Raw genomic sequence first — 26,290 nt, forward strand, 5'->3', positions numbered from 1 at the left:
CTCACTCTCACACACACACACACACACACACACACACACCCCTTAAAAGAATAATATGATAATGAACTCTCATGTGCAGGTATGGATTCAAAATAGCACTGGATTAGTTTGAAAGGTCATTCTGTTCTACATTCACACCTGAGTAATTGCACCCTTTCATTCCTTCTAGCTTACACCGTTTCCTACATTCCTCAATGCCTGAATTTCAGCCCCACCCACCCCCCACCCCCCCCCACACACACACCCACACACACACACACACACACAAACCCTGAAAAACGCCCCAGTACTGCAACTCTGACTTCAGGGTCATGATAAGAATGACTTCCTGCCCTTGCTCAGAACTGGCCGTTTCACTGTGAGCACACACTTGGCCGTACCCTGTGACATCTACGTAGCTGGACACGGATCACTTGACTGTTCCTCAAGCCTCTTGAACCCTCCAGTCCTTCTGTGAGCATTCGGAAACAGCTTCTTTTCAGCTTGTGTGCATCCCCTAGCAAATCCTTTATGATGTAGCCTTACATTTCTTTTTTTTTATCTATTTATTTTTTCTTAGAAAAAAAAGATAGACTGTACATTTTTGGCAGATAAAAGTGTCGTCTTGAAAATGACAAAGAAGAGCGTCTTTCTCAACTCACGGCTTGTCGCTTGAGAGGGTAATATAGCAACAGTAAGCGTCAAAGACTCCACCCCGTTCTCTCATCCACTTCCTTCTTTTTCCTTGCCTCGACCAATCACACTGTGGCGCCCAGCATCTCATCTGACTTGGCCATGATCTGGTTCTGGTTGGAGTCCAAGCCAAAGAACTTGACGCGAAGGCCGTCGGTAGGATGGACCACGGGGACGGAGACCATGCGGGCGAACGTCCGGGTGGCCAGCTCGAAGCGGCTCCCACCTGCCAGCTCCACTGCCAGCAGCTTCAGGAAGAGCGTGGCCAGCTGTTTGCCCAGGCAGGAGCGGACTCCGCCCCCGAAGGGCAGGTAGTGGAAACGGCCTTCGCGGTCCTCGCTGCGCTCCGGACTGAAGCGGTCCGGGTCGAAGGCCTCCACGTCCTTGAAGACGGCGGAGGTGTCATGGGTGTCTCGGATGCTGTACATGACGCTCCAGCCCTTGGGGATCTGCACACCCTGTGTGAGGGGAGAGTCAGGGGAAGAGGAGAGGACAAAACACCGTAAGCGCAACATGCGAGAAGGACAATATTAGGTCTTACGGTTTTACACACTATTAGGGCTTTTAATTCAGAACCAAACAACTATAGAATAGAGGCCTTTCTCATCCTGGATTTTGTAATCATTGGTAGATAGTTGAACAATTCATGTAATTAATTCAGGATCAGATTTTGTGTTCGAGGTCCCATACTGAGTACCTCTGCTCTAGAACGCCGATAAGCATACGCGTTTGAGCTGCTCGCCGGCATGACACCGGCGCCACTTACGTCCAGCTCGAAGGTCTGCATGGCGACGCGGTAGCCGCCGGACACGGGCGCGTAGAGGCGTAGGACCTCCTTGATGACGCAGTCCAGGTACTTGAGGGTGCAGATTGTGTCGAGACGCAGCTCGCCCTGGCACAGGCAGCCGTCGTGCAGGAGGCCCCGAGCACGCAGCTCCTCACGGAGCTTCTCCAGCACGGCCGGGTGCCGCAACAGCTGCATGACCAGAGACGTGCTGGCGCTGGCCGTGGTGGCGAACGCCGCAAAGATCAGCTCGATGGTGGACTCCTGGAGGCGGCAGCGGGGTGGAGAATTAAAGGGGTGTAAAGCAGTGGCACGGAGCCTGAATCTGGATGGTGCAAGACGCACCATCTCTCGTGCAGTCCCACAGAAGCCTGCCCTTGGGTCTTGCCTGTGTCTGAGCGCGGGTTACCCCCGTCTGGCTGTGTCTGAGCGCGGGTTACCCCCGTCTGGCTGTGTCTGAGCGCGGGTTACCCCCGTCTGGCTGTGTCTGAGCGCGGGTTACCCCCGTCTGGCTGTGTCTGAGCGCAGGCACCCAGGGTGCCTCTCGAGGCTAGAAAATCTGCTCAGCCAAGAGCAGAAGTTGCGTGTAAAACAGCTTGCATGGAAATGCAGCTGGTGGATGTCATTTATGTCAAAGCATGTGTGTGCCACCCCCCCAGGTGATGTCTGGCCCCTCTCATATCGGCTTCTCTGGAGCTTTCCAGAGTAGAAAGGACAGAGTGGCGTAGAGAGTGGCAGAAAAAGAGAGGAAGGCAGGACGAGGCTGACTTTAAATGTTCGCAAAGTGAAGAATTTTCTTTCTTTTGATTATTTAAATCAAACTTTAACTTTGTTAACTTTGTTAACAAAAGGCCTAAAGAAATCCAAGCATTCTATGACTCTTCTTTATACTTGGACTGAGCTGGGATCAGTTAACTGCTGCATATGCCTGCTTCTGCTCAAACAGATCGGCCTCCGTGCCCAGTCCCGGGATTCGGGAAGAGCGCGTGCATCGGGCAGCACGCCTGGAGGGTTAATGAGGGGCGGGCCGAACCTTAAGCTCCTGCATGCTGAGCTCGCTGCTGTTCTCCGTCGCGCTCTCCAGCAGAACGTCCAGGGCGTCGGTGTAGTCTTTCCCCTGGGTACACAGCGGCTTCTCCCTGATGGCCTTCTCGATGGCCTTCTGAAGGGCGTCTCTTGCACGGATGCCCTGCAGAGACGTCGAGACGCACGGCACGGTTACGCTGGGCCCAACGGTGGCCTGTGTTTGCGTTTTTAATATCCGGGTGTCGTTACGGCAGATATGTACTGGTAGGAGACTGAGGTTGAAGGACCGGGGCCCTCTCTCACCTTTCTGTAGCCGCTGAAGGGCAGGTCAATGGGCAGTGAGAAGACATTGTCCATGAACTCCAGGAAGGTGCAGAAGAGGAAACGCATCTCCTCGTCGGAGATCCGGAAGCCGATGAGGACGCGGATGGCCATGTGGAAGGACATGCGCTGGGACTCGCGGTACACGTTGATGGGTTCCGGGTCGGAGCTCCACACACGCAGCGTCTCCTGGATCACCTGCTGGATCTTGGGCAGGTAGCTCTCCAGGGCTTCGTGGCTGAAGACCTTAGCGAAGATCTGGACAGGAAGAAAACGGCGATTCAGTTACAAGGCTGCACATGAGGAGCAATGCTCTCAAGAGAATGTCTTGGGGGAGGGGGACTCGGTAATGGTGCGCAGCCCTAAGTCTGCCTGCCATAGTGCCAGTCCAATTCTGCCTCAAGCACACACTTCCTAAGCCTGAAACAACAAATATATTAAATATGAAGCCATACATGAAGGATTTGCAAAGTGAATGGACCACACTTATAAACACAGGTATGCGGATTTCCTTTTCAAAACTACACATCCCACAATTCCACAATTCCCTTGCCCCCCCCAAAACCACGACCAAGCATGGCTGCTCTGTGCTCAACAGAAACATGGGTAGAAATGTCATTTAAATATTAGCCTGAAGCCACATGTCAGCAGCTATAGTGCAGGTTTATTTTCTTTTTAGCGTGGAACATGGAACATTGTCATTAATGAACAAGTCCCCACTATATCTGGCCTTTTTACTTCAACCCCCTCCTCTCCTCCTCTCCTAACCCTGCCCCTGCATTATAGTTGACCGGGACAGAACGAGTTTCCTTCTCCATCAGCAGAGCGAGTGAGCGGGGAAAGTAAGATTTTCCTGGCTGCAGCAGTGCATTTCTAATGTGCCTCAGTCTCAGCGCGGGTTTGTTTGGTGAAATAACATCCATGTTCCCCTTTAAAAACCCGAGCTCCAGTGACTAACAATAGCACGTTTTATACGCCATCTCACCCCAAATACCTTGGCTCCGCACCCCGTTTCCAGCGTTGTAGAGATGACGGGGGCGGAGCCGGTGACAAAACTCTTGGGCCCTCCCCCCATCTCTGGCTTTCTCCTGCTGTCCGTCCCTCCCTCTCTCTCTCTCTCTCCCTCTTTACTAGCAGTAAAGTCACAGTGACTGTCACCTCAATCGTGGTATTGTCTGGCCTGATACACCACCCAAGTCTCCTGCCTTGTAAAAGTTGACAAAACATTACTCCTTCTAGCCAACCCTCATATGGCGCGTCTGTGTCTCTTCATGTGGTTTCGCACATGCTGTGTACATCCTTTAAAAAAAAAGCCCCAGCCTTATTACTTCCTGTTTAGCTGCGGCGTGTACATGAAGGAGTGCACGTGTGTTCACGGCCACGCTACAGCTCTGTCCATGCTTCTTCGTGCATCGGTCAGGAGCTGTGTGTCTCGGTCTCTCTCTCTCATGGACAATACTGCTTTCGCTGTCTACTGTACGGATGTCCGCCAGGTTCGGCTAGCGCCAGTCCACATTGTCCAGGAAACTCCGCATACTGCTGGGGGGGGGGGATGTTTCAGCTACTTCTCTGTCTTTGTTACAAAAAGAGAGACTTCTTGTGTCCTCTCCTCCACATGCACATACACAGATGCGCACCCACACACAGACCTTCTAAAGCTCCCCTGCCTTAATAATTTCCATATGGTTTAAATTATATAAAACAGCTCAAAGCTGCTGGTTTGAGCAGAATGTAAAGGCTTCTTTCTTCTTTTTCTTTTCTCACCCCCTCTTTGCTTCTCCCTACACTCGTCCTACACTCTACACCCCCCCCCCCCCGCCCCTCTCTCTCTCTCGCTCTCAGGAACTAAAACACAATCCCTTATTCACAAGGAGCAATGTGCAGAGAAGCAGGTGAGCCACAGGACTAAAGTGCTGCGCCCTCTACTGGACAGTCCAGAAGCTGCAACACTTCAACAGACTTGCGTGCTGATGCACTCGGTATGAAAGAACGTATAGTTCCCTGTGAAAAACCCACATTTAGGAAATCATCTCTCTGAGGTAGCCCAGATGAAACTTCACTGTCAGGACAGTGACTAGCTGGACAACGACAATAACCAAAGCCATCAGGGGCGTTACTGTTAGCATCCCAGCAGTTTGCCTCGGAGAGCTAAACTTGCAGTCATCTGCGGCTCTGCCTCCCCACCGCCCGCTTCTGCTTAGCGTAGAAGAGAACATTATGGCAAGCGGGCCATAGAATACGCCAGAAGAACACTGAAAACAGCTGGAGGAGGTCAGGGCGCAGGCCAAGCCGCGGAGAGAGAAAGGCAGAGACCTAAACAGAAAAAGGTAAGGAGTGAATTTTAGTTTGAGAACATTTCAGAGAGCGAATTGTGCAGAACCGGGTGACGACTCCGAGCCTTGGCCGTCCTTCCGCACTCGTCCTGATTTGGCAAGGGGTTTTAGAGAAGTCGCACAGCAGGCCTGGTCAACACCGTCTTCCAGAAATGCTCCGCAGTAAACACCCGAGACAGCATATAGGGGTACCGAGCTTCCTCCAGGCCACACATGGGGCGCTCTTCTTCCTCCCCCACGTCCCACAAGGCTTAGGGACGCTGGAGGGATTGGGGTCTTGCCCCAGCCTGTGTTTGTGTTATTGTTGTGAGTGTTGTTTTAGTGTTCGACACCCTAGGGCTGGCACACGGCTTCCCCCATGTAGCCTAAATGACAGATTAGTCTTCAGAGTTCAGAGCTGAGCCTTACCACTACAAATCCCAGCACAGGCTCTGAGCTTGCTGGTGGGAAAGCTTCCATCAGAGGTCAGGTCAGAAACATTAATCTGTTACAAGTTTGTCCTGAAAGGTAATTGAATCCCCCAGTGCTCTGTATATGTAATGCAGTTCAGTACACAGTAATGGCCACTCACTTTATAACCAAACTTTGAAACATTTAGAATTGTCACGGGGGGGGCACACTGATAAGCATGTTTGCGCGACATATGTCGCAGCATGTGCAGCATGTCTGACGTGACGGGTGCGGGTCCGTCCCGCTGCCCGCAAGAGGTAAAGGAGTCCTTTGTGTGTGGATAATGAGCTGACTAATTAGCGGTCATTAGCGGGGCTTGCGCCAAGCCCCAGGCCTGCAGGGTTACGTGGACTGATTACGCTCCTCGGACCCCTCAATGGGACAGGTGTGTCGGGGGAAACCCGAGCCTGTGCTAGCCTGCACGGGGTCCGCTCAAACAAAAAAGAGTTAGTCTGGCCGAGGACAATAGGTCAGACTGGAGGACAGAGGATTTCTGATATTGCGCTAGGTCGTCCATCAGAGGCCGCAGGGGACAGGCCAAGGAGAGGGAGCATATCTGGTCCCAGATCAGGACAGAGACAGTAGGGTTTACTTGTCTACTCCATTTGACCCTGTCTCCTGTTCTTTCAACCTGCCCCCCCCTCCCTCTCTCTCTCTCTCTCTCTCTCTCTCTCTCTCTCTCTCTCTCTCTCTCTCTCTCTCTCTCTCTCCCTCCCTCCCCCCCCCCCCCCCCCAGAAAGCAGAATAATGGACAGTACTGAATCTGGCCTTAACGTAATGGCAACAGAGGTTTGTTTGTAAATCTAGTCAAGCATTCTGGAGTCGTGTAAAGATTCATATGCATTTGTGCAGTTCATGTTAGCGGTAGGGCTAGGTTTTTTGTTTTTCTTTTCAAATGACTGCAGGTGCTCCTGCTTGTAATAACTTTTCAAATTCTTTGAGACATTTTGGGTGTTTGTGTGCATGAGAGAGAGATAGAGAGAGAGAGAGAGAGAGAGAGAGAGAGAGAAAGAGCGTGAGAAAGCACTGAGGGGAAAAAAAAAAAAAGCTACTCAAGGAATATGAATATACTCTCTCCTAATTAAACCTATGAAATGCATGGCTCGTGTTTCATGTGAGTGCGTGAGCGTGTGCGCGAGCGCGATGGCTCCTACCTTCCTCCTCTTGCGGTGGATGTCTCCGATGGAGTTGGCCAGGCTGTTGGGTCCCAGCAGGGTGCTGGTGCTCTGGGGCCACTCCACGCTCACCAGCGTGTGTTCGCCCATCAGAACCTTGCGCACGTTCTCCGCTCCGGTCACCCTGATGAGCGGCCGGCCCAGCAGGTGCGTCTTGAACACGTTCCCGTACTTCTGCCTCCGCGAGGCGTGGAAACCCGCCCCCTGCAGGAGACGCGGCGGCGTGGTGGGGAAAGGGAGACAGCGACATGCTTGTTAATAGCACCGCCGGGTGAACATGACCACGTCTGCAGCACCGGACCTCTCGCAGCCGTGTCTCATTCAAAGCGACGGCCAGTTTTAACAACACCAAACAAAGTCTTCTAACAGACACTGGGCCTTTTTTTTTTTTTTACTGTGCATGCTCTGTAAGTTAATCGGAAGGGCGAAATAAAATCCCCAGTCTTTGGATTCGCCACGGCTGTTTCCGTGGAGGACGCCCGTCTGCCCTGCCTGGTGTGAGCTGGAGGGCTGGTAAGGGAGTCGGCAGCCATTGCCGGCATGGACGAGGTGTTAGCATTAATGGCCGTCTAGAGGAAAGGGTGTTAGGCCTGACGGATCACCCAACATTTGTTTTGTTTTCCAAGGGCTCAGAGGTCCAGTTGTGGCAGATTTGCTGTAAGTGGATTAGTTTTAGCAATTTACAAGTAAGGGGCTCTAGCTTATCCCCTGGGATCACTGGGGGAAAATGATCTTGTGTGTGTGTGTGTGTGTGTGTGTGTGTGTGTGTGTGTGTGTGTGTGTGTGTGTGTGTGTGTGTGTGTGTGTGTGTGTGTGTGTGTGTGTGTGTGTGTAAATAATAGAAGTGTGCACATATGTACTAGAACAGTGTGGGTGTAGCTGTTGCTTGCACATTTGCTCGTGTGCGCCATATGAGAGAGTGTCCAAAAGTGACCCTCCCACTCATGCTTAGGGTCACACCACAGAAACACTGGTATGACAGCGCTTGAACACCCATGATGACACCCAGCGTGACTTTTCGAAATCCTGTGCATGTTCCTTTATCATTTTTACAGCCAACTACATCCACCCTGCTTTATTTTCCACCAAACGAAGTCCCTGATTCGCAGTCCAGATGACAGACAACTCTCGGGCCTTTCTCTTCGTCCAATCACCAGGCGTTGGCTATCGCCCCGTGGACCAGCCGGGCAGCGATGCCCCCTAGTCTTGCGCCCCAGACGCATGAAGCTGTAGTGGTGAACCGGAGGAGAGGGCCACACTCGGGGCCCGTCCTGAATCCAAGTGCTAAGGGTTGGGCACAGCAAGAGTGGGGTAACTGCAGCGCTGTTAATGACCTCTTACACAGCCGTGCTGACGCAGTCAGGAACAGAGCCCTGCACGTGGCAGCTGAACTCAGGCTGCAGGGGCTGCAGACCTCCTGCGAGGTAACCTTTGACCCACCGCGGCCACGGCTCTGAAACCCGTGCGAGCTCCCTCCTTGGACAAGGCTCCTTAAGCACCCGGGAAAAGGCAAAAGTAAACACTGGTGAGTCGCGGCCTTCCACGGGGCCGCGCCCGGCGTTATCTGAAGGGCTGAAGCATTGCTCTCAGCGATCCTACACGCCGTTCTGTGTACCGTGCGGTAATTGGCCGCGGCCCTCGGGACCTCGGCAGCGCGCATAAAGACCCACTGTGGCCTCACAGCTTGACGCACGCACTAACGCACACACTTGTACACAAAAACACGGGCGCTGATCCTGCAGCGGGAAGCTCCGTTGTAGCTGTTTGCTCTCCTCGGCCCCGCCCCCTCCTCCCAGGCCAAGATTTGTGACCTGTTTCTCAGCGCATGCAACATGGGCCCCGGCACACAGACGCTTCTTTCGGGCGGATAATTTTAGCTGTGCGGAGGGCTTTTTTTCCTGTTTGTTTGGCCATTTGAGAGGGCTGGCCTGAATACACTTCACCTCGGCACACTGGCGCTGGAGCGTGTGTGTGAGCCTACATGTTTGCGCGTGTATAAGGGTCTCGGGGCCCAGTTACGCTAAAGGGATGTGACAAGACTCCTGTGTTTTGGGGTTTCAGACACTAGATTTCTCTCAATGCCAACATTTGTGTTAGCAAAATTAGATTAGCATTTCCACATCTGAATGGGCTCGTGTGACTGGCAGCCTCTGAACACATATCCACCACTAAGGTGTCTTCTAACGCCCGTAGAAGGGTGGTCTCGCCTTTCTGCGCCTTCACCTTTGGTCTCGCCTTAGACCTACCTTTTCCTTTAAGCTCATTTTATACAGAATCTTCCCACATACCCTCACCCTTGTTTACCTACGCTGACCTGCCTTGTTAGCAGAGAGCTCTAGAAACCAGACTCTTAAATCCCCAGCCCTGCCGTGGCCACTGATCTAGAAGCAGAATTCATTATCCCTTTACGAGTAAATGTTAAGGGTTCAGCTGAGTTGGACTGGGTGGTCCTGACCCGCCCACAAAAGGTTCAGCACTGCCTGAGCTTTGGATAAAAGTGGATCTCGTGGTAGGGTCTGCTCATTATACACTCGTTTACAATCTGTAGCTGGGGTTTAAGTTATGCCTCGACATGCACAGTTCATGGGAAAAGGTGGTTTGTTGATAAATAAAGCACTGCATTGCAACTCTTCCCCCTGACAGGACCGAACTCCCGGATTCAAAACATAACAAGCCGAAGTGTGGTTGACGACTGGCAAGGCACCAGGGGTGAGAGAACGGGGTTGGGGCGTACAGACACAAAGAGGGAAAATGGCAGAAACCGCTCCTTAGACAGCACGACTGGAGTTTCACCCGTGTGTACCCCTGGCCCAGTGCCACACAGACACATGGCAGGGTGGGACTGAGCCAGACTGTCAGGAGGAGGGGAGGAGGCTCCAACCTACAGGGGTGTCTGTGTCTGTACCGCGGGGGCTGGACGCTCCACGGCCAGCTCACACCCAGTGTAGAGTTAATGTGATTGAGGAGTTAACATATCAAGTGAGTGTGAGGTAGCACTAACACACACACACACACCCACACTTCCAAACCCATCCAAAAACATTACCGGGAGAAATAAATGTAACATCTTTCACCACATTGTGAGAGTTGAGTGTTTGCATGTACATTTATTTTTCCCCGGAATTCAGGTTAGCCTTGCACTGACACCTAAATCCCATCATCACACCCACCCCCTCACCCTCACCCCAACCCCCCAGTGTACACGACCGTGTGTGTGTGTGTGTGTGTGTGTGTGTGTGTGTGTGTTCGTTCCCCTGCTTGCTCTCCTCTCAGTAGTCAGACTGTGCACAGTGAGAGAAAGGAGTAGCTTTCAGAGCAGCACGACAGGCTAGGGACAAGGCCTTCTTTCACACACACACACACACACACACACACACACACACACACACACACACACACAGCATGAGAGCTCTCCTCATCACACACACACACACACATACACACACACACACAGCATGAGAGCTCTCCTCATCATACACACACACACACACACACACACACACACACACAGCATGAGAGCTCTCCTCATCACACACACACACACACACACACACACACACACACACAGCATGAGAGCTCTCCTCATCACACACACACACGCACGCACGCACACACACACACACACACACACACACACACACACACAGCATGGGAGCTCTAACCATCATACACATGCACACACACACAGAAAACTCGTAATGTGTGTAGGGCTGGCACTTACACATACAATCCAACAGCAATGTACACCGAGGACGAACAAAATGGACTGAAAAGCACAAACTTGCACAAACTTGCACAAGCTTGCACAGTGCAAGGCTGTGGAGAGGTTACAGCGCAGGTTAATGCAACCTGGTCCCGCTTTTGTGTCCTGCATGAGCACTCAGAGGCCGGTGAGCAGAGCCCTGGAGCATGGACACCGGAGAATGAACACGGTTGGGACAGAAGTGCACGGGCGGGGCGTGGGAAGGAGGGAAGGGACAAGCTGAGCCAGGCCGCCAGGACACGGCTGCGTTCCAATTCACAGCTCAGTGAGTCGCCCCGCTGGAAACAGCCGGTCAGGCTGGACGCTGATACGCGGAGGGACACGCATTGGGGTGTGGCGCGGTCGGTGACATTTGTCTAGAAGGTGAGAAGTGCCCGCCCAATCGCACGCCCCGCTGCCACCAACGTTTTCTCGCGGGGCCACTAAGGCGCAAACGTGCGGAAAAAGAATGGGGGGGGGGGGGGAACCCCAAAAGGGTGGCTGACGCACGACGGCGCCACACACCCGCAGAAGAGCGATGAGGTCGTAATCTGCATTTTAACCTCTCTCTAATCCACGCCCCTTTCACGTGCACACATGCGGCAGACGCGCAGGGCCCCGCGTGGTGCCGGCGGCCACCGTGCAAATACGGAGAGGCTCGTTTTATTTCCGTCCAGCGTGCGCCACAGAACGGGCCGTCCCTTGAATTCCGAACCGTGAACGTTGCCCGTCCGCGCGAGGCGGCGTTCCTGGCGGTCCCCCGGGGGGGCTGAGCGGTTAGCGTGCGCCAGAGCAGCTGAGGCAGGGGTCTACTTGGGGAGCAGAGGAGAAGAGAAGAATGAATCTCACTCTGTTTAGCTTTTGTCCTTCTGTTTCCTCCTCTCGGCCCACATGCGTTTAGTCTGTCAAGCATATTTATGCGGCAAGCCTTTTAAAAAAAAAAAAGCGCCTAGTTTCAAGGAATGAAGGGTTGGTAGTGGTGGTGAGGAGGAGGAATGAGGAAACGGACAGACTGATAAACGGATGGAGGATGCCTTTGGAGAGAAGAAGGCGCAAGACAGATGGGTGCAGAGGCCAACAGAACGATGGAGTCCTCAGTACCGGAACACTAACGTAATAGAAGGGACCAGGTGTGTGTGCGTATGAGGATGTGTGTGCGCATGTACTTAAAACACAGAACGCGTCTGTACCTCACTCAGGCATCTGACCTGCTCTTGTCTGGCTTGGTCATGAAAAGGTTAACAGGCCATGCTCAATAGCGTCTTTTACGTTTGAAAATAAATTTATCAGATATTTTACAAGAGGTTCAATAAAAGGGACTACTTTTTCCACTGGCCGCTTTCACACTGTGCAGCCTAAAATGCAAACTAAAAATACAAATTTCTGTGTAAATTGGACACCGGTTGAGTCTCCTGCTCCATAAATGTAGCCTTTGTGTGGCAGTGGAAATGTTATACAAATGACCCCTTTATTACGACCACAAAAACTCTTTTAATTATATTTATTCAGATCAGCAAGGGGGTGACCCAAACACTGGGGTGCTTAGCGAATGGAGGGGGTGGGGGCAGGAGAGGAGAAAGGCAGATTTTTTTTCTTGCTACTTGAAGCGCCTCAGATGTGTTTCTTTACTAGGAGCCTGCCAGAAACAGAGAAGCAGACGGAGCGGGTGACATAGGAAAAGGAGAATGACGGACAAAGCAGGGGGGATTTGAAAAACGTAATCCCCGTTTAGATTGGCGCTCACGTAGGCTCCGTCTATCTCCACCTCCCTGGCTTCCCCCTGCGGTTTTTGGCACGCCTTCTCACACTCGCTTCCTTGCAGCTCATCGGGGCCCTCGACCCCGCGGCCCCCGCGGCGTTTGCGTGGCTGGCCGTCTGGCGGGAGGGGCCAGAAGGATGGAGGGAACCAGCGTTTACCAGTTCAGTAGTTCAGTACTCAGCATTTACCGATTCAGTACTACAGGTAACAGGTATGTTTGGGGGGGGGGGGCTTCTCTGTGCTAAACCTGTGCCTTCAGTATAAATGTAGATAGTATGTCCATTTGACCAAAATAGCCAGCTGGAATCTCTCAGGCTGTGTACATTGGACAGCCTCCTCTGGCATATAGGAGAGAGAGTGAAAGAAAGGCAGACAGAGAGAGAGAGAGAGAGAGAGAGAGAGAGAGAGAGATTAGAGGAAGGGGATAAAGGAGGGAGAAGTGGAGGTCCCATTATTCTACCATCCATCACCCCTAAAGGGCCAGTGCCCCCAGCTGCCAAAGCGGGTGCTGGGGTGGCCAGGGGCCGAGGAGGAAGCATGGGCTGCCACTGTAATGGAAATGCGATACGGGGGCAGGCTTTCACGCGGTGCGGAGGGCCGGCCGGAGCGTAACAGGTAGGAATCCCCGCACAGAATGGGCCATTTCACTCGGGCCTGATCGGGCGCCAGAACCCACGAGTCTCTGAAAAGGGCCGAACAAGGCCACGGCGGGAGAATGGGCTCCCCTTTGACCTGGAAACAGTATGTGGAGGGAGATTACGGTTGTTCAGTGGAGTGTGAGCGTTCACCCCGGGGCCCTCTTTTATTCTGGCTCTCACCCTCCTCGTCCCCACCTCCCACCGATGCTGCCAAGCCCCTTCCACCGGCTCCTTTCTCTCCGCGGCCCCCGAAGCCGAGGCTGTTTGAGGGGTTGGCGGTGCGTTCCAGGGGTGAAAGGGGGGCCATGCTGCGGCGCTGCCACTCACTGCCGTTTCATGCCCAGTAATCCGGATGAGGGAGGGAGGGAGGGAGGGTGGGTGCGAGGGAATGGCCGACTGAGCGAGAGGGAGCATGTGTAAGTGAGTGAAAGAGTGAATGAATGAGCGCATGAATGAACGACACAGTGGGTGAGTGAAAGTGATTGAGCAAGCGAAGCAGAGCGAGAGAGAGAGAGCGTCTCAGGAATTCTGATCAGGCCCCAGGCCTTGTGCCCTTTATCCAAGGAAAGGGGATGAGAGCTGTGACCCTCCTGGAGGAGTGCTTTGTGCCGCCCCCCAAGCTAGAAGCGATGTGGGTCAGAGTGCAGGGAAAGTTGGGAGCTAGTGGAAGTGAGCTAGAGGGCTCCTTGCTGCTGCCCGCTAAGTGACCTGTGCCACGGAGCAGGCGCGGCGGCGGCCTCTCCCCCAGACTCCGCTCCGTTACACTCGGCACCATTCAGCCCATGGTGCAAGTCAGCTTACTGGGGAAAAGGCAGCCATTCTCTCAGCACTAACCGCCATGGACCCGTCCAATCGACGCAGTCATCGCCCTGACAGTTATGTGCTGTTCAAAGCTGCGGTGAAGATCGGGGCCAAACATTTTGAGTATCATTTAGATAAGTGGTCTAAATAAATGTTGACTGAAGTGGATGAATGTGTGCATGTCATGTTTCTGGAATACTGCTTGGGAGGAAGGTGCTTTAAGCATATGGGAATTCATAGAAATAAAACACTGAGCATTTGTGAAAAATGTTCTAAATGATGCATCCAGGTAAATTCATCTCAAATTGTGATATACGTTAGAAGTGTGTGTGATAATATATGATATTATAGCGTCCTTCCTGTAGTAGTGCAAAACATGCGGTCCCTATAACCCACAAGTCACTGGCCAAAGAAGACTGGCTACAGGCCAAGAGCTCTTCCCTAACTCACTGCAGAAATACAATACACACACATACATATGTTGCTGTGCGTGCGTGAACATGTAGCTTTTTAATTACAATATGCATTTAAGATAGAGGAAAGTGTGTGTGTCGTGCATGCCTCTTTAAAACCATTATGTTGTTCTTTTGACTAGTAACCATTCCGAAGATAATGTTCTATAATGTGAGGGACATGCAGTTTAAGAGTGAAAGCTGGTCACCCTGGGAGAAAGGTTCACGGGCACTGGGATTAGCAGTCAGCACGCGGGGATCGCCTGGGTTTGAGTTAATAATGGAAAAATCGGTAGAAAAGATCCAAGAGAAAACGCATCTGGAAAAACTTTGTATGAGGGGAATCATGAAATGACAGGGGGGATTTTCACCGAAGTAAATCGTGAAGAAATGAAGTCATCTGTAGTTCTTACGTGCATCTGTAGTGTACGTAGACGGTTACGCACAGGATAAGCGCGAGAGACGACGGCATGCAAAGTTTATACAATCAATGTGTGGGCGAAAAAAAACCCACAATAGCCTATTGATTGTTTAAAGGTATTACAGCACTTGGTCAAGTGGACGCAACATGAAGTCTGCGCCTGACAGAGCTCGCGTATGAATCTGTCTGTTCTGACCCACTTTTGGAGCGGCCAAGAGTTGCGCTCGCGCTGCTGACCAGAGAGATTGTAGATTGTACGCGGAACCCTCGCGTGTGCCTCCAGCGATCTGTCACCACACCGACCGGGCTTCAAACATCCACACCAGAAACACATTCACTACTCGAACTTCAAATCTGCCCGGTAGTACACACTCGCTCTGTGGTCCTGACACATGCCCTAGCCTACGTTTCCAGAAGTGACAGAAACCTGGCATAGACAAAGATCCGTTTATTTGAAATCTAGCACTCGGATAGTGACTCAAGCTATTTGCTTTTGCACAGAGGCTGCCAGCTATACGGAATGCGTCTCCTGAGTCTGGAGACTCTACTGCTGACCAGAGGATCTGATGCGTGCGCCGCACTACGTTTAGTGTAGGGCATGCCTCGCATCTGTAGCTCCGTACAGTGGGCAAGTTCTAAGACACACACTCTTCACATAGTACATGCTCTCCAGGCATAGCCAGAATCGAATGAGAAATGGAAGGAATTACCTACTCATGTGTTCACTGTTTCCAAGAAATATCTCACTATGCTTAGTCATTATTTACTACAGTGAACGAGTAGCGCGTGTTCCGCGGTTTTTGCCTTTTGGGGTAGGTTCGGTAACCGATTTTACTTTTCGTTGACAAATAATTTATCGTCTTCTCGCATGCCTACGTATTTTCCAGTAGTATCAGCCGACTAGACATTAATGGAGAAGACGCGACTGAACTTACCAAGAAAGACGTGACACTGAGCTTTTTATTGCCAGGATTTCCCGCGGGCACTCGCGCTCAACGCCCGGGCAGACCGTACAGTAGCGCAAGACAGGCATGGTTTCCCTTACACACTTAAAGCTTTTCCAGTATAACGGAGCTGGAGTAGTAATTACACAGGAGCTAACCCTGCCCTCAGCGCTTCTCCCCGCACGCAGGCTACGTGTCTCGCGCTGCAAGCCCTGTCCTCTGTGCCCAACCCTCCCCTCGCGCCTCGTGGATTTGTCAATGCTTGGACAAGTGTTGGTCGCGGAGGAGTTCTCCTGTGCACCGTGCATCATACGCCCGCTACTTTATTTCACGTTAAAGGAGCTCTGTCATGAACAAGTGATCCCCTTTGGACGTCGCTGGGAAGCAAGTGCGCCTGTGTGCGCTTCTAACTCGCGCTTTCAGTTCACAGCTGTTGCGTTACTAATATTACGGCCTCGCGGATATGCACTATCCGTGGCGAGCGTGACATGGGCTTTCTCATAAATCGCATCGCATCGCATCAGCAGTCTGCAAACGAGAGAAAGACCGCGGCGGAGACGCGCGGAAGCCCCGGCGCCTGGCGCGCACAAGGGGCCATACAAGATTGGCGCGACCGCCAGGCGACTACTGCGCTTACTGCTGCAGCGAGCTCGAATATTTGGGGGGGAAAAAGGGCACAGCAGAAAGAGGCGCGTGATGACGCGCTTACCTGGAACAGCCAGTGGCATGTTTCGCCGATGATGGGGAAGCCCATAGAGCCCTTGGGCATGGGCAGCTTGCAGCTCTTGTCTCGGGTAGCGGTCCACCGTAGCTGCCACAGTTGCTGGGACACCGCCAGTAGAAGTGCCATGGACACCAAGCACGCGGCGAGGGTGGCCAGCGCCGAGACCAGGTCGAAACTCTCGAACAGCATCTCGTGGCTGACGTCCGGGGAACTCTTGAACGGAACGCGCACTACTCTCACGCGCGTCTTCTGATGTGCAGGTATTTTACTAAAGTGTAAATAGTTTACAGACCTTCAGCTGCACCCTTTCAAAAGTCACAGAAAGACGCAATAAACTTTCGTTCACTTTTAAATTCAATAATGAAGCCTCAAGTACTTAATAAAAGGAATAGAATTGTTTTAATTAATTGAATGCGAGATGAAATAAGTCGAGATTAATCTTTGACAAACCATTTTTTTTTTTAAATAAAATCGATACAAGCTATCCTTCTGGAAATATGACAAACAGACGTGAACTTGTCAGACTAGTGTAACCACGTGGGAAACCTGTTCAAGGTTTCAAACTGCCCTAATAGTGTCTGTTTTTCAAATTCTTTTAAAGGAAAAAAAAAATTTCTCAAACGTGCCTTCACCAAATAAGCCTCTTTATACCTATAATCTATTTTAATGCGAAAATCAAGTACTGGTCTCAAGGAAGACGTTAAATAAAATTAAAAGGAATAATCCTCTTAAGTTTGTGCACGGATGCTAATGTCTAGAGCAGTAAAAATCTTCAAATGACTGTAGTGCGTTTCTTTCCCTCTATTCTGACGCGCGCTCTCTCGCTCTTGATCACTCTCTCTCGCTCTCTCTCTCTCTCTCTCTCTCTCTCGCTCTCCCCCTCTCTCTCTTTTTCACATACAGTTTCTCAATGTGAGTTCGAGTCGCTAAGCGAGCTTCCAATGTGTGTTTATATAGCGGAGGCAGCGAGGCGGCATTCGGCCAGGGTGCATGCGGCTCCCCCTTTACCCCACCCCACCATACTGAGGCGGGGTGAAAAGTGAACGGACCGGGCGCTGAAGCGTGCGGACCTGGACGCCTGCCCGAGAGAGAGAGAGAGAGAGAGAGAGAGAGAGAGACAGAGAGACAGAGAGACAGAGAGAGAGAGACGCAGAAGTTTTTCAATTTTAATAAGTTTTTTTGTTGTTGTTGTTTTTTACATTTTTTTAAATTCCAGGTTGCCGACCACCTGCGATCTAGTAATACGTTCATGAGTAAATAAATCTACTTTCACTATGCAGGGAACCCAATAGCTCTGGCGCGGGGAGAATGAGATCAACTAAATATTACAGCTGCTACGGCTGTGACAATGCCGCATCGCTGAGACAGTGTCATCAATGGAGAGAGAGAGATGGTTAAAATCGCGTTATTAAGATTGGTCGTGAATGAATGAGTGCTTTTTCAAAAGTTAAGTTGTCGTTGAAAACAGCTCGGTGTCGCTGCACTGTTCATGGTTTGGAGCCTGTTAGGTTCTTCAGGACCGCGCATCTACGCGCACAGGGCGCGCGTGTGCTCCAGTACAGAGCGCAAAGCGTGTCCAGGTGGGCAGTGTAGGCTGATGAGTTAAAATAGTGTTTCTCCTTTTTTTTAGTCATATTTCAGCTTTAATGCGCGTCCAAAACGCTTAGGGACGAAACGCGTAAAAGAACGCATGGAATGAAAACACTGCGAAAAAAAGACTGGCGTGTAGAGAAACGGTTCAAAACCGAACAATTCGACTCCGCCGTGAGTAGCAGGAGGACAGATTCGTCTCTGTGTCCTCTGCTTCAGCGGGAATATGGTTTCAGTTACGTTCGGTTTGTGATCAGAATTACGCGCAGTCGGTTATGTAATGATTTTCAGCACACGAGTCGGCTTGCGCTGACCTTAGTCATGCCCCCGTGGTCCGGATGTTGCGCTTACCCTTGTTACTTCTCTGGGGCTTATTAATACCTGCGTGCACCAGAGAGAGAGAGAACATGGGTGATGCTGTTAATTCTGATCGTCCCACATTATTTCTATGCCAGAAAGCCTTTATAATATGCCTACAATAAATGTTGCTACAGCGGTGAGAAAAAGCTGTACAGAACGAGCGCCTGCACTGCTGATTTGCCGCTCGATAGAAGTCATCCCATTCATTCCTCTGTTTTTAAATAGTAAGACCTCTGCGTACTGACAAGCCCTCCGATTTTCTGTTATTCTATCTGGTGTGGGTTTTTTTGTTTTGGTTTTTTTTTTTCAGGCCAAAGCAAATTTATCCAGAGTTCGCACAGTGAAACGCTGCTTGTTAATGATATTTTCCAAGACATACTTGGTGTATGGTCTGCCGATGTAAGTCGGAGTACGTCTTGCAACGCTACAGTGCCGCCTAGTGGCGACAAACGTAGAGCAACTATAAATAACCTAAGTGGTTATTTATTGTATGTCCAGTACCATCTCACATATCCCTCTGAAAAACAAAATACAACCTGGTTTATCAAGATTAACTTCAGATTATGCAGATCATAATCAACAAATTTATAAGACCTGTTTTCAGAAAGAACAGGCTACAGCCTATTGGTTTATCTACTTGGTACAGTATTATCTGCAGTAATCTGATATTGATCTATTTTCCTATTCAATCAATCAATCAATAACAAACCAAATGACTGTATAAAAGTATGTCCCATTCCAGATTTCTTTAGAAGCCTATAAAAAGCCTCCAAGACAAACATCTTTTCATGTTAAAGGAAATGAAAGGCTTTAATGTCAGGAAAGCACCTAGAACTGCACACCTCCAGTGCTAGTTACTAGCAAGGCGTCACCCCACACACATGCCTTCATGAGTCCTTTCATCTGGTTTAGGGTAGCGCAGCCGGGGAATGTATCGGGTTTGTGTGACTCCACTCAGTGAAATCTCCGACGCGCATACCTGCAGTAACTGTGGCACTTCAGTCCTGACACACTTCACTCCGCACTTTGAGGAAGTGCGGCATAATTATGTTCTTTAGAACAGCCATTAAACGGGTGGGGCACGCCGTGTCATCTGTGCAGGCGTGCGTCACATGGCTCGGCGCTGCCATGCATAAACTGGGAAACCGTCTTTGGCCGACACAGCTCAAGAGGGAGGAAGTGATGGCAGCATGAGGAGAGTCAGAGGGATGAGGTCATCCTGCTTAAACGCTCCAAACATAAACACCTAAATCCATGTAGCGCATCACACTGACGCAGCACGGGGAATTCAGCCAGGACCATACCGCCTCACTTCCCGAACTCACCCAGCCAACGTGCATAGTAAAGGTGCATAAAAACAAGTACACGCATCTGCAGTGACTGTATGGCTTCTGTCACCTGTTGTTTTCAGTGACTTCCCAGGATGCAGCAGCTGTACCAGCTCCCCATAACTGGTCTGACGCCTCAGCCCCGTTCTACCAACACTCGATGGGTCATGGAGGAGACATATTTACGAGCACTCCGGCTCACTACCTGGAAGAGTGGCTGACTCACGCTGCTTTTTCCCCCCCATCTCAATAAAATCAGGATGTTTCCTGGGTTTTCCAGAACTTAAAGCCCCGGCGCACATGGGAAATGTTACGGCTAAACTGTAGCGATGCGAAGTCATTTGAACAAGTTTGTGTAGACAGGTTTTGCGTGTATACAACAGGAGGGATTAGGACATCAGTTCTAAATTGTTCTGAGAGGAGACAAACATCCATCAGAAAGGAGCGGACGTAAATATGCTCCCAGATTAGTGTTGTATGGCAAGAAGACAACGGTTCACAATTACATTTTCATTAAATCTGCAATGAATAAATAGGGTTTCCCCTCACAGACATCATTCACTGAAGACACTCGTTTGAATCTGGCAAACCAACATTCCATTGACCGAAGCACAATATTAATAATCCTTTGCTGTGAGAGACGTCGCGTGCAGCGGAGGCACAGATGGAGGGAATAAGAAACAGGCACACGGCAGTTCACAGGGCGAGAGGCGGGCGGCCAGGCTGGCTGGGCCAGGGTTTAGGTGAGAGCACTCCAGCCGACCCACCAAAGCGCCAGTTCTCACTTCTTGTACCGCAAAGTGAGATTTTGCACCGGCGCATGTGTTCTGTGCCTGCCCATCACATTTGTGTGTGTGTCTGTGTGTGTGAGATAAGGCAACATGGAATGATGGTGAGGATTATAATGGAAAGTTTCCTGCCCTTTGGCAAAGTTGTTAACTGAAAATGAGAAGGGAGGGAAGGAGAGAGAGAGAAAGAGAAAGAGAGAGAGAGTTAGGCTAGCCCCACCGGCATGGCCCTCTGCCGTGCCTTAGCCTGTGTAGACTCTCCTGTATTCTTCCCTGAGCCCATGCGCCAGCGTACATAACCGTCCATCTCTGGCACGCAGGGAGAGCGGTGCTACTTCAGCTGTGCCGGCCACTGCCAGGAGGGCGCGGCAGCACAGAGAAACCATCCCATACTGGAGAGTGCCGAACACTCAGGCTCAGTTAAACAATGGGTTCGGCGTGCCCGCTCTGGGCGCAGCGTCTGCTTCACACGGCACCGGGCCTGTCACCCCACCCACTCCTCCAGAGCTCGGGGCATCACCGTAGCGCTTAGTGCACTCGGCGGGGGGAGGCGAATCTCCGATTAGATACATCCACTCACGGGAGTCGCTGTTTTCTTCGACTTCTCCGTGCTGCGACGTGTGCAGGTTTGAGGCCGACGACTTCCTACTATTTATACAAGGTGAAAAGGTTGGCACGCAACTGAAGAAATGCTCCAAAGGTTTTGCAGAACCAGTAAGAGAAGGTGTGTCTTTAATAAAAAATTTTTTTTTAAAAACCTCCCAGGGGTGTAACACAAGCTTTCCCTCAGGCAACTCAAAGGAAACATGTACCTCAGATGCCTCAAATAGACTTCCTCCTGAACTCAGTTGGTAGGCAGCACGCTTCTCTTAATAGAGGTGGGGAGTGTCTGTGCACACTACTATATATACCGTACAGTATACACAACTATACAGATGTGAGTGACACTTTAAAACGACCTCAGAGTCTCTGTGCATCTAGCCAGTGAACTAGTGTAACAGCGCTATGTTCACGAGAGGAAAAACAGATGAGAGTGAGTGTAGTGTGTGAGACAACTAAAACTATAGGTCACTTGTGGTCTCCAGAGAACTAAAACACAAGTTGATCACCCTTCACTACTATTACTGTCTTATTTCAGTTTTGTTTCTTATAACACCATATTACAATATAATTCATACATAATAACACAATATACTTAATCATTTAATCATAAAATAACCTTTGATGATATCAAATGACAGAACACATTTCATTTTCTTGTTCCATATATGAGTGAATAACTTCTCTACCTTAAGTGTCCTAACGTTAGTTCACCTCGGTCTTCTTTATTCATCTCAACTTACATTTACATACGTTTACCGACGCTGGAGAGGATCTGGAGCCACTGGTGTAAACCTGTGCACACTGTGTTCCTCTGAACAGGTCAGAGAGGGAGAGACGAGCGCCATTCCAGAGCAGAATCAGTGCAGCCTCTCTCCGATCGTCTACTGTGACGTCAGCCTCCGATAACAGTAGCCCGAGCACGAGCTCCAGTCTTCCTCACTCATTCTGCCACTCACTCACTTACTCTCTAGGGCTCTTTTTCTGGAGTCAATCTCGAAGGGAATCCATATTCTGACCCATATGGAATCCCCTTACTTCACTCGATCAAAAGACCCTGAATATAGCAATTACCCTAATATCGTCGGACACTTTAATTCCACACAAATACTTGGAAGTGAGATCAGAAAGTCAAACCTTTCCCCCAACTTATAAAAACCATTATCATTTTATTTTGTCTTTGCCTCCCTTACACGGTTGGGCGCTGTCCAAAACAGAGGAGAGCTGAGGAGTTACTGGAAGAAAGACTGGGGCCATATGGAGTCGCTTTGGAGATAAACTGATTTCTTCAAAAAAAGGAAACTATTTATAGTAAATTTCTAAATTCTTGTAACATGCATCGTGAACATCTATTACTCCTGGAATTCTGACCATTTACCCTTAAACTTGGCAAAGGGAAAAAAGGGAAAGAAATGAGAACCATTACGGAATCCCTAAAGTTGCGATGCTTAAAAATTAAATCAAATTGAACCAAAAGTATAAAAATGGTGGTTTTGATTTCAGAGAAAACGCCTGTAGTACCGATATCCACACTTGGAGAGTAAGGAGATCCAAAAGAATCTGAAAACCGAACAAGTTCCAATCCAATCTAACAAAATTCCGCGCAACTACATTCCAAACCAGTAATTCAATATGCTGTATCTCAACTTTGCTTGGTAGAGGGGTGGACAACTGTGAACCGTGAGAGAATAAAAAAGTGTAATCTTTGGTCTGATCTTTATCCAATATGAAATATGTAACAGATTTTTGTTTCCGGTGTACGACGCTTACTGTTAGAACTGCCATTTATTGATCTAACTGCTACTTTAGAAAAAATAACATTGATACCTGTAAGTAGTCTATATTGACAAATCACTGTATGTACTTCCCTTGATGGATTGAAGCTCCTGTTGGGAGGGTGAGTAACTGCTGCAGAAAGGAAGACCATATTTCTGTGAAATAAAGCCACACATTAACAAGCATGCCAACAGACACAGATGGATGTGTGCTTCGCTTGAAAAAATGGCTGAGGTCCTGAAAGCTGGTATTATTTCAAGGCAGCATTCCAAATGATTGATAGTAATCAAGTCTGCAGACAGTGTTCCAGTCAAAGTAGAACACTGGGGGACCAGTAAATCGGAGAGTAATTGAACAGCTCGTTGGCTTGAAGGATGGAGATGGATGGTTCAGTGATAACCCCCACTGCCTGCTGACTTTGTGTCGGGACAGTGCTTATTAGCATGACCAAGGAGCCCAACACCCACTACACACACACACAGCCTCAAATAAACATTTAGGCACTGTCTGTCTGTGGAAAAAAACAAAACAAAACATATATCCATGCATATAATCATGCAAATATATACACAACCCATGCCACTGGCATGATGTATGGCACAATATGTGAACAATATGACTGCAGGGGCAAATACACAGAGGAAACCAGGTTTTTGTTACTGTAACCTTTGACCCCTGGAGCCCATCAATAACCTGGGAAGAGTGGACTCTCCATCCATCTTCATTTGAGGAGAGGAGGACGCACGCTTGCTGTCCGTCCTCTCATCCACTACCACTCCATCTTCTCCAGCACTCTCACTGCACTTTCTCCACTCTTCTCCCCTCTGTCTCATCTATCCTGCCTGTCGTGTTTCTCTGGAAACCTTGCACTTCCGGTGTCTCACGAGCTCCTCTGCTCAAACCACTCAGCAATCTATATGATTAGATCTGATATACAAGTAAATAAAATCTTCTTGCTTTTTCAAGACTTTTAATCGGTTTTGAGGGTTGTTTGGAAGAACCACAATCCACCAACCAATGGAGTTCTACAACATGCTATTAATCTGCATTTCAAAATGCATTCTCAAACAAAAAAAACCCCACCATAATGCATGAAGCTGTATGTACGGTCATACAAGGTCAGATAGTCTAAGCTAAAACAGGTGTTTACACCTCAGGGCTGCGGCTTTATCTGCACAATCTCCAGCACCAGAGAGACAGATGGGGAGAGAGAGAGAGAGAGAGAGAGAGAGAGAGATAAAGAGAGAGGGATGGAGAGAGGTGAAGAGAGAGACCCCTGTTAGTGCTCAGACAGTAGTACACAGCCTGTGGGTTCACTGGCAATATTTATGGAAGCCTGCATGTTCAGACGCTACTGGTTTTAAATCGTCACGCTGATAAGGTCTCCTGGCAGATACTATGCAAAACCAGAGACTATCCCCCCATAGTCCGGGCCGCACGTCCAGCTCCAAGGCACCTGCATGCACGCTTGCAACCAGAACCTCCACGGCATTCACATGACTACTAAGCCACGGTTATTTTTAGCGCGCTTCCGTTTGAAACAAAGGACTGAGAGACGGCGGCTATCGGCTCTGGTTGTATCTGTGCGAGGCATCACACCCACGGAGCAGCGTGTGCTTCACCACACACGCCATCCTGCCCATCCTGCCCATGCTGCCCCTTCCCCTGTGTGCCAGAACACTGGGGCAGCAGTCGCTCACCTGGACGATGACCTCTCCCGACCCGAGTGCTTTGTTAATGCGGCAGAAACACACACACACACACACACGTCCAGAGCCAGGAAAAAAGAAAAGAAAAGAAAAAAAAAAAAAAAAACAAAGAAAAAGAGAGGAGCAGATCTATTTCAAACATGACCATCCACATGTGTGGTCACGTACACACACACAGAAGGTGACTGTCTTTAATGGACTGTGTGAGTCACTTTCCGTGGGAGATTTCTCCTCATGAATCACCTTGGGAACCGGCGGAGAGCAGCCAATCTTACGGAGTCATTCCCTGGTCACGAACAGGCTGAACCTCATGTCTCCCCACCCCCGTTTGTACTGGGGCTTTGGCAGCGTCTCTGACCTCACCCGAGAGCATCCATCCCCGTGTTTGTAAACAGCGGCTCTGACTCAGACAGCGGTCACTCGCTGAGAGGCTCGTCAGCTCGGGAACACGTGCGAACTCCTTCTAGGCTGCCAGGACCACCAGTATCAGAAATACTTCGGCTGGAGGTGAAATGAAAGGGGGGTGTGAAAAAGCCTGTGTTCCTATTTCATTGCACTGACATTCTCAATCCGTCGAGATGAAATGCATCTGTTATGATGAATTCGGTGCAGTTTGCGCTGCAGATGTTAATTTCTGAGCTTTTGTTTTGTTTTTATCCGTGGCTTAACAGGAAGCCACAGTATTTCACAATGACCTGTCTTCCTGTGAACCACATGCATGACTAGATTTATATGGAACCACGAAGTCCAGTCAGTTCTCAGAAAAGGCTCTTGGTGAAATTGAAAGTCATAAAAGAACCATCGTATCTGGTTCCACTTACAAATCAATTGTAATTTCCACTTAAATGGCACTGAATCCAAGTTATATGAGATTTTTCCATATCAACATTGCTGGGGAGCTTCAAGTCTGTAAGCAGTCATTTGGAAATATGAAAAACAATGTGAAAATTATACATTTGAATGATTCTCATTCTAATTAATTAGTGGATGCCACTGTATTATTAAAATGTTGTTGTAATTTGTTTGGGGCTTTTCTTGGTTGTGATAAAAGCAAGAGACGTGTGCAATCACAGAATCTCTGCATTTCACCTCGGTCTTGGACCGGCTCCAGAGTCACGAACAGAAATCCGAACAGTCATGGCACCGGTTCCCTTTTCGCAAGCTTCTCGGGGAGCGTAACGGCCGTCTCCCTCTTCCTTCTATTGGTGGAGGGTGATGCAGGGCTGGCCAGACCGGAGACAGGCACCCAGACAACGGCGTCCGAGCGTGGCGTCAGGGCGACGGCGACGTGCACGAGCAAACGTACTCTCTCCCTCGCAGCAAAGCACGTACACTACCCGTTTGTGTCCGCTCAGGTATTTAGCCAGCCTGTGAATATCTCGAGTGCTCCTAATAGCAGAGAGCCAAGCCTAGCTGCTGACAGCACTCTCTCTCACGGTTATGACAGAAGTGATGCAATACCACACAACCCTACCAGGATGGCAGCCGGGGAAGGTCTACAACCGGTATAATAAACCCACATCCCCCCACCCCCATCAAAAACTAACATACTTCCACAGATACTTAAGGCATTTTAAATAGGCGAGTCTCTGCCTCAAGTTTCAACTCCCATGCCACCATATAATTCAATAAAAATGTTTCTTTTCCCCTTGTGGTAAGGTTAAAGGACACTTAAATGTTGGCTGTCCCTGAAACTACCAGGCCCCTCTGCTCCAAGCTGGAGCTCAGTGCTGGGAGGAAGTGGAGCAGGGCAACAGGAGGGCAGCGCTCGTCATCCGCTTGCAGGCTGCCAGCGCTTGCTGCCGGCTCGCTCACTAAAAGGATGTTGCGCTCAAGTGCACCCCAAAAAAAAAAAAAGAAAAGGATTGTCGTGCCCGGCGTGCTCAAAACACACGCA

General features: G+C 49.9%; 1 protein-coding gene and 1 long non-coding RNA gene across 2 annotated transcripts; one reads left to right on the forward strand and one right to left on the reverse strand.

Annotated features, from left to right (window-relative positions):
- Positions 1–245: 245 nt before the first annotated feature.
- Positions 246–17,144, reverse strand: LOC113579806 (cytochrome P450 26B1). The gene is made up of 6 exons (XM_027013990.2): positions 16,228–17,144; positions 6,741–6,965; positions 2,786–3,061; positions 2,490–2,645; positions 1,439–1,720; positions 246–1,130 (listed from the first exon to the last, which is right to left on the reverse strand). The coding sequence occupies exons 1-6, from the start codon at positions 16,429–16,431 to the stop codon at positions 738–740; spliced, it is 1,536 nt and encodes a 511-aa protein (XP_026869791.2). The 5' UTR covers positions 16,432–17,144; the 3' UTR covers positions 246–737.
- LOC113579807 lies at positions 16,414–20,077 on the forward strand. Its single transcript, XR_003410906.2, has 2 exons — positions 16,414–16,502; positions 19,604–20,077. It is a non-coding gene; the product is annotated as an uncharacterized LOC113579807 (long non-coding RNA).
- Positions 20,078–26,290: the final 6,213 nt, after the last annotated feature.

This window comes from Electrophorus electricus, chromosome 19, assembly GCF_013358815.1.
Source record: "Electrophorus electricus isolate fEleEle1 chromosome 19, fEleEle1.pri, whole genome shotgun sequence".
NCBI lineage: Eukaryota > Metazoa > Chordata > Actinopteri > Gymnotiformes > Gymnotidae > Electrophorus > Electrophorus electricus.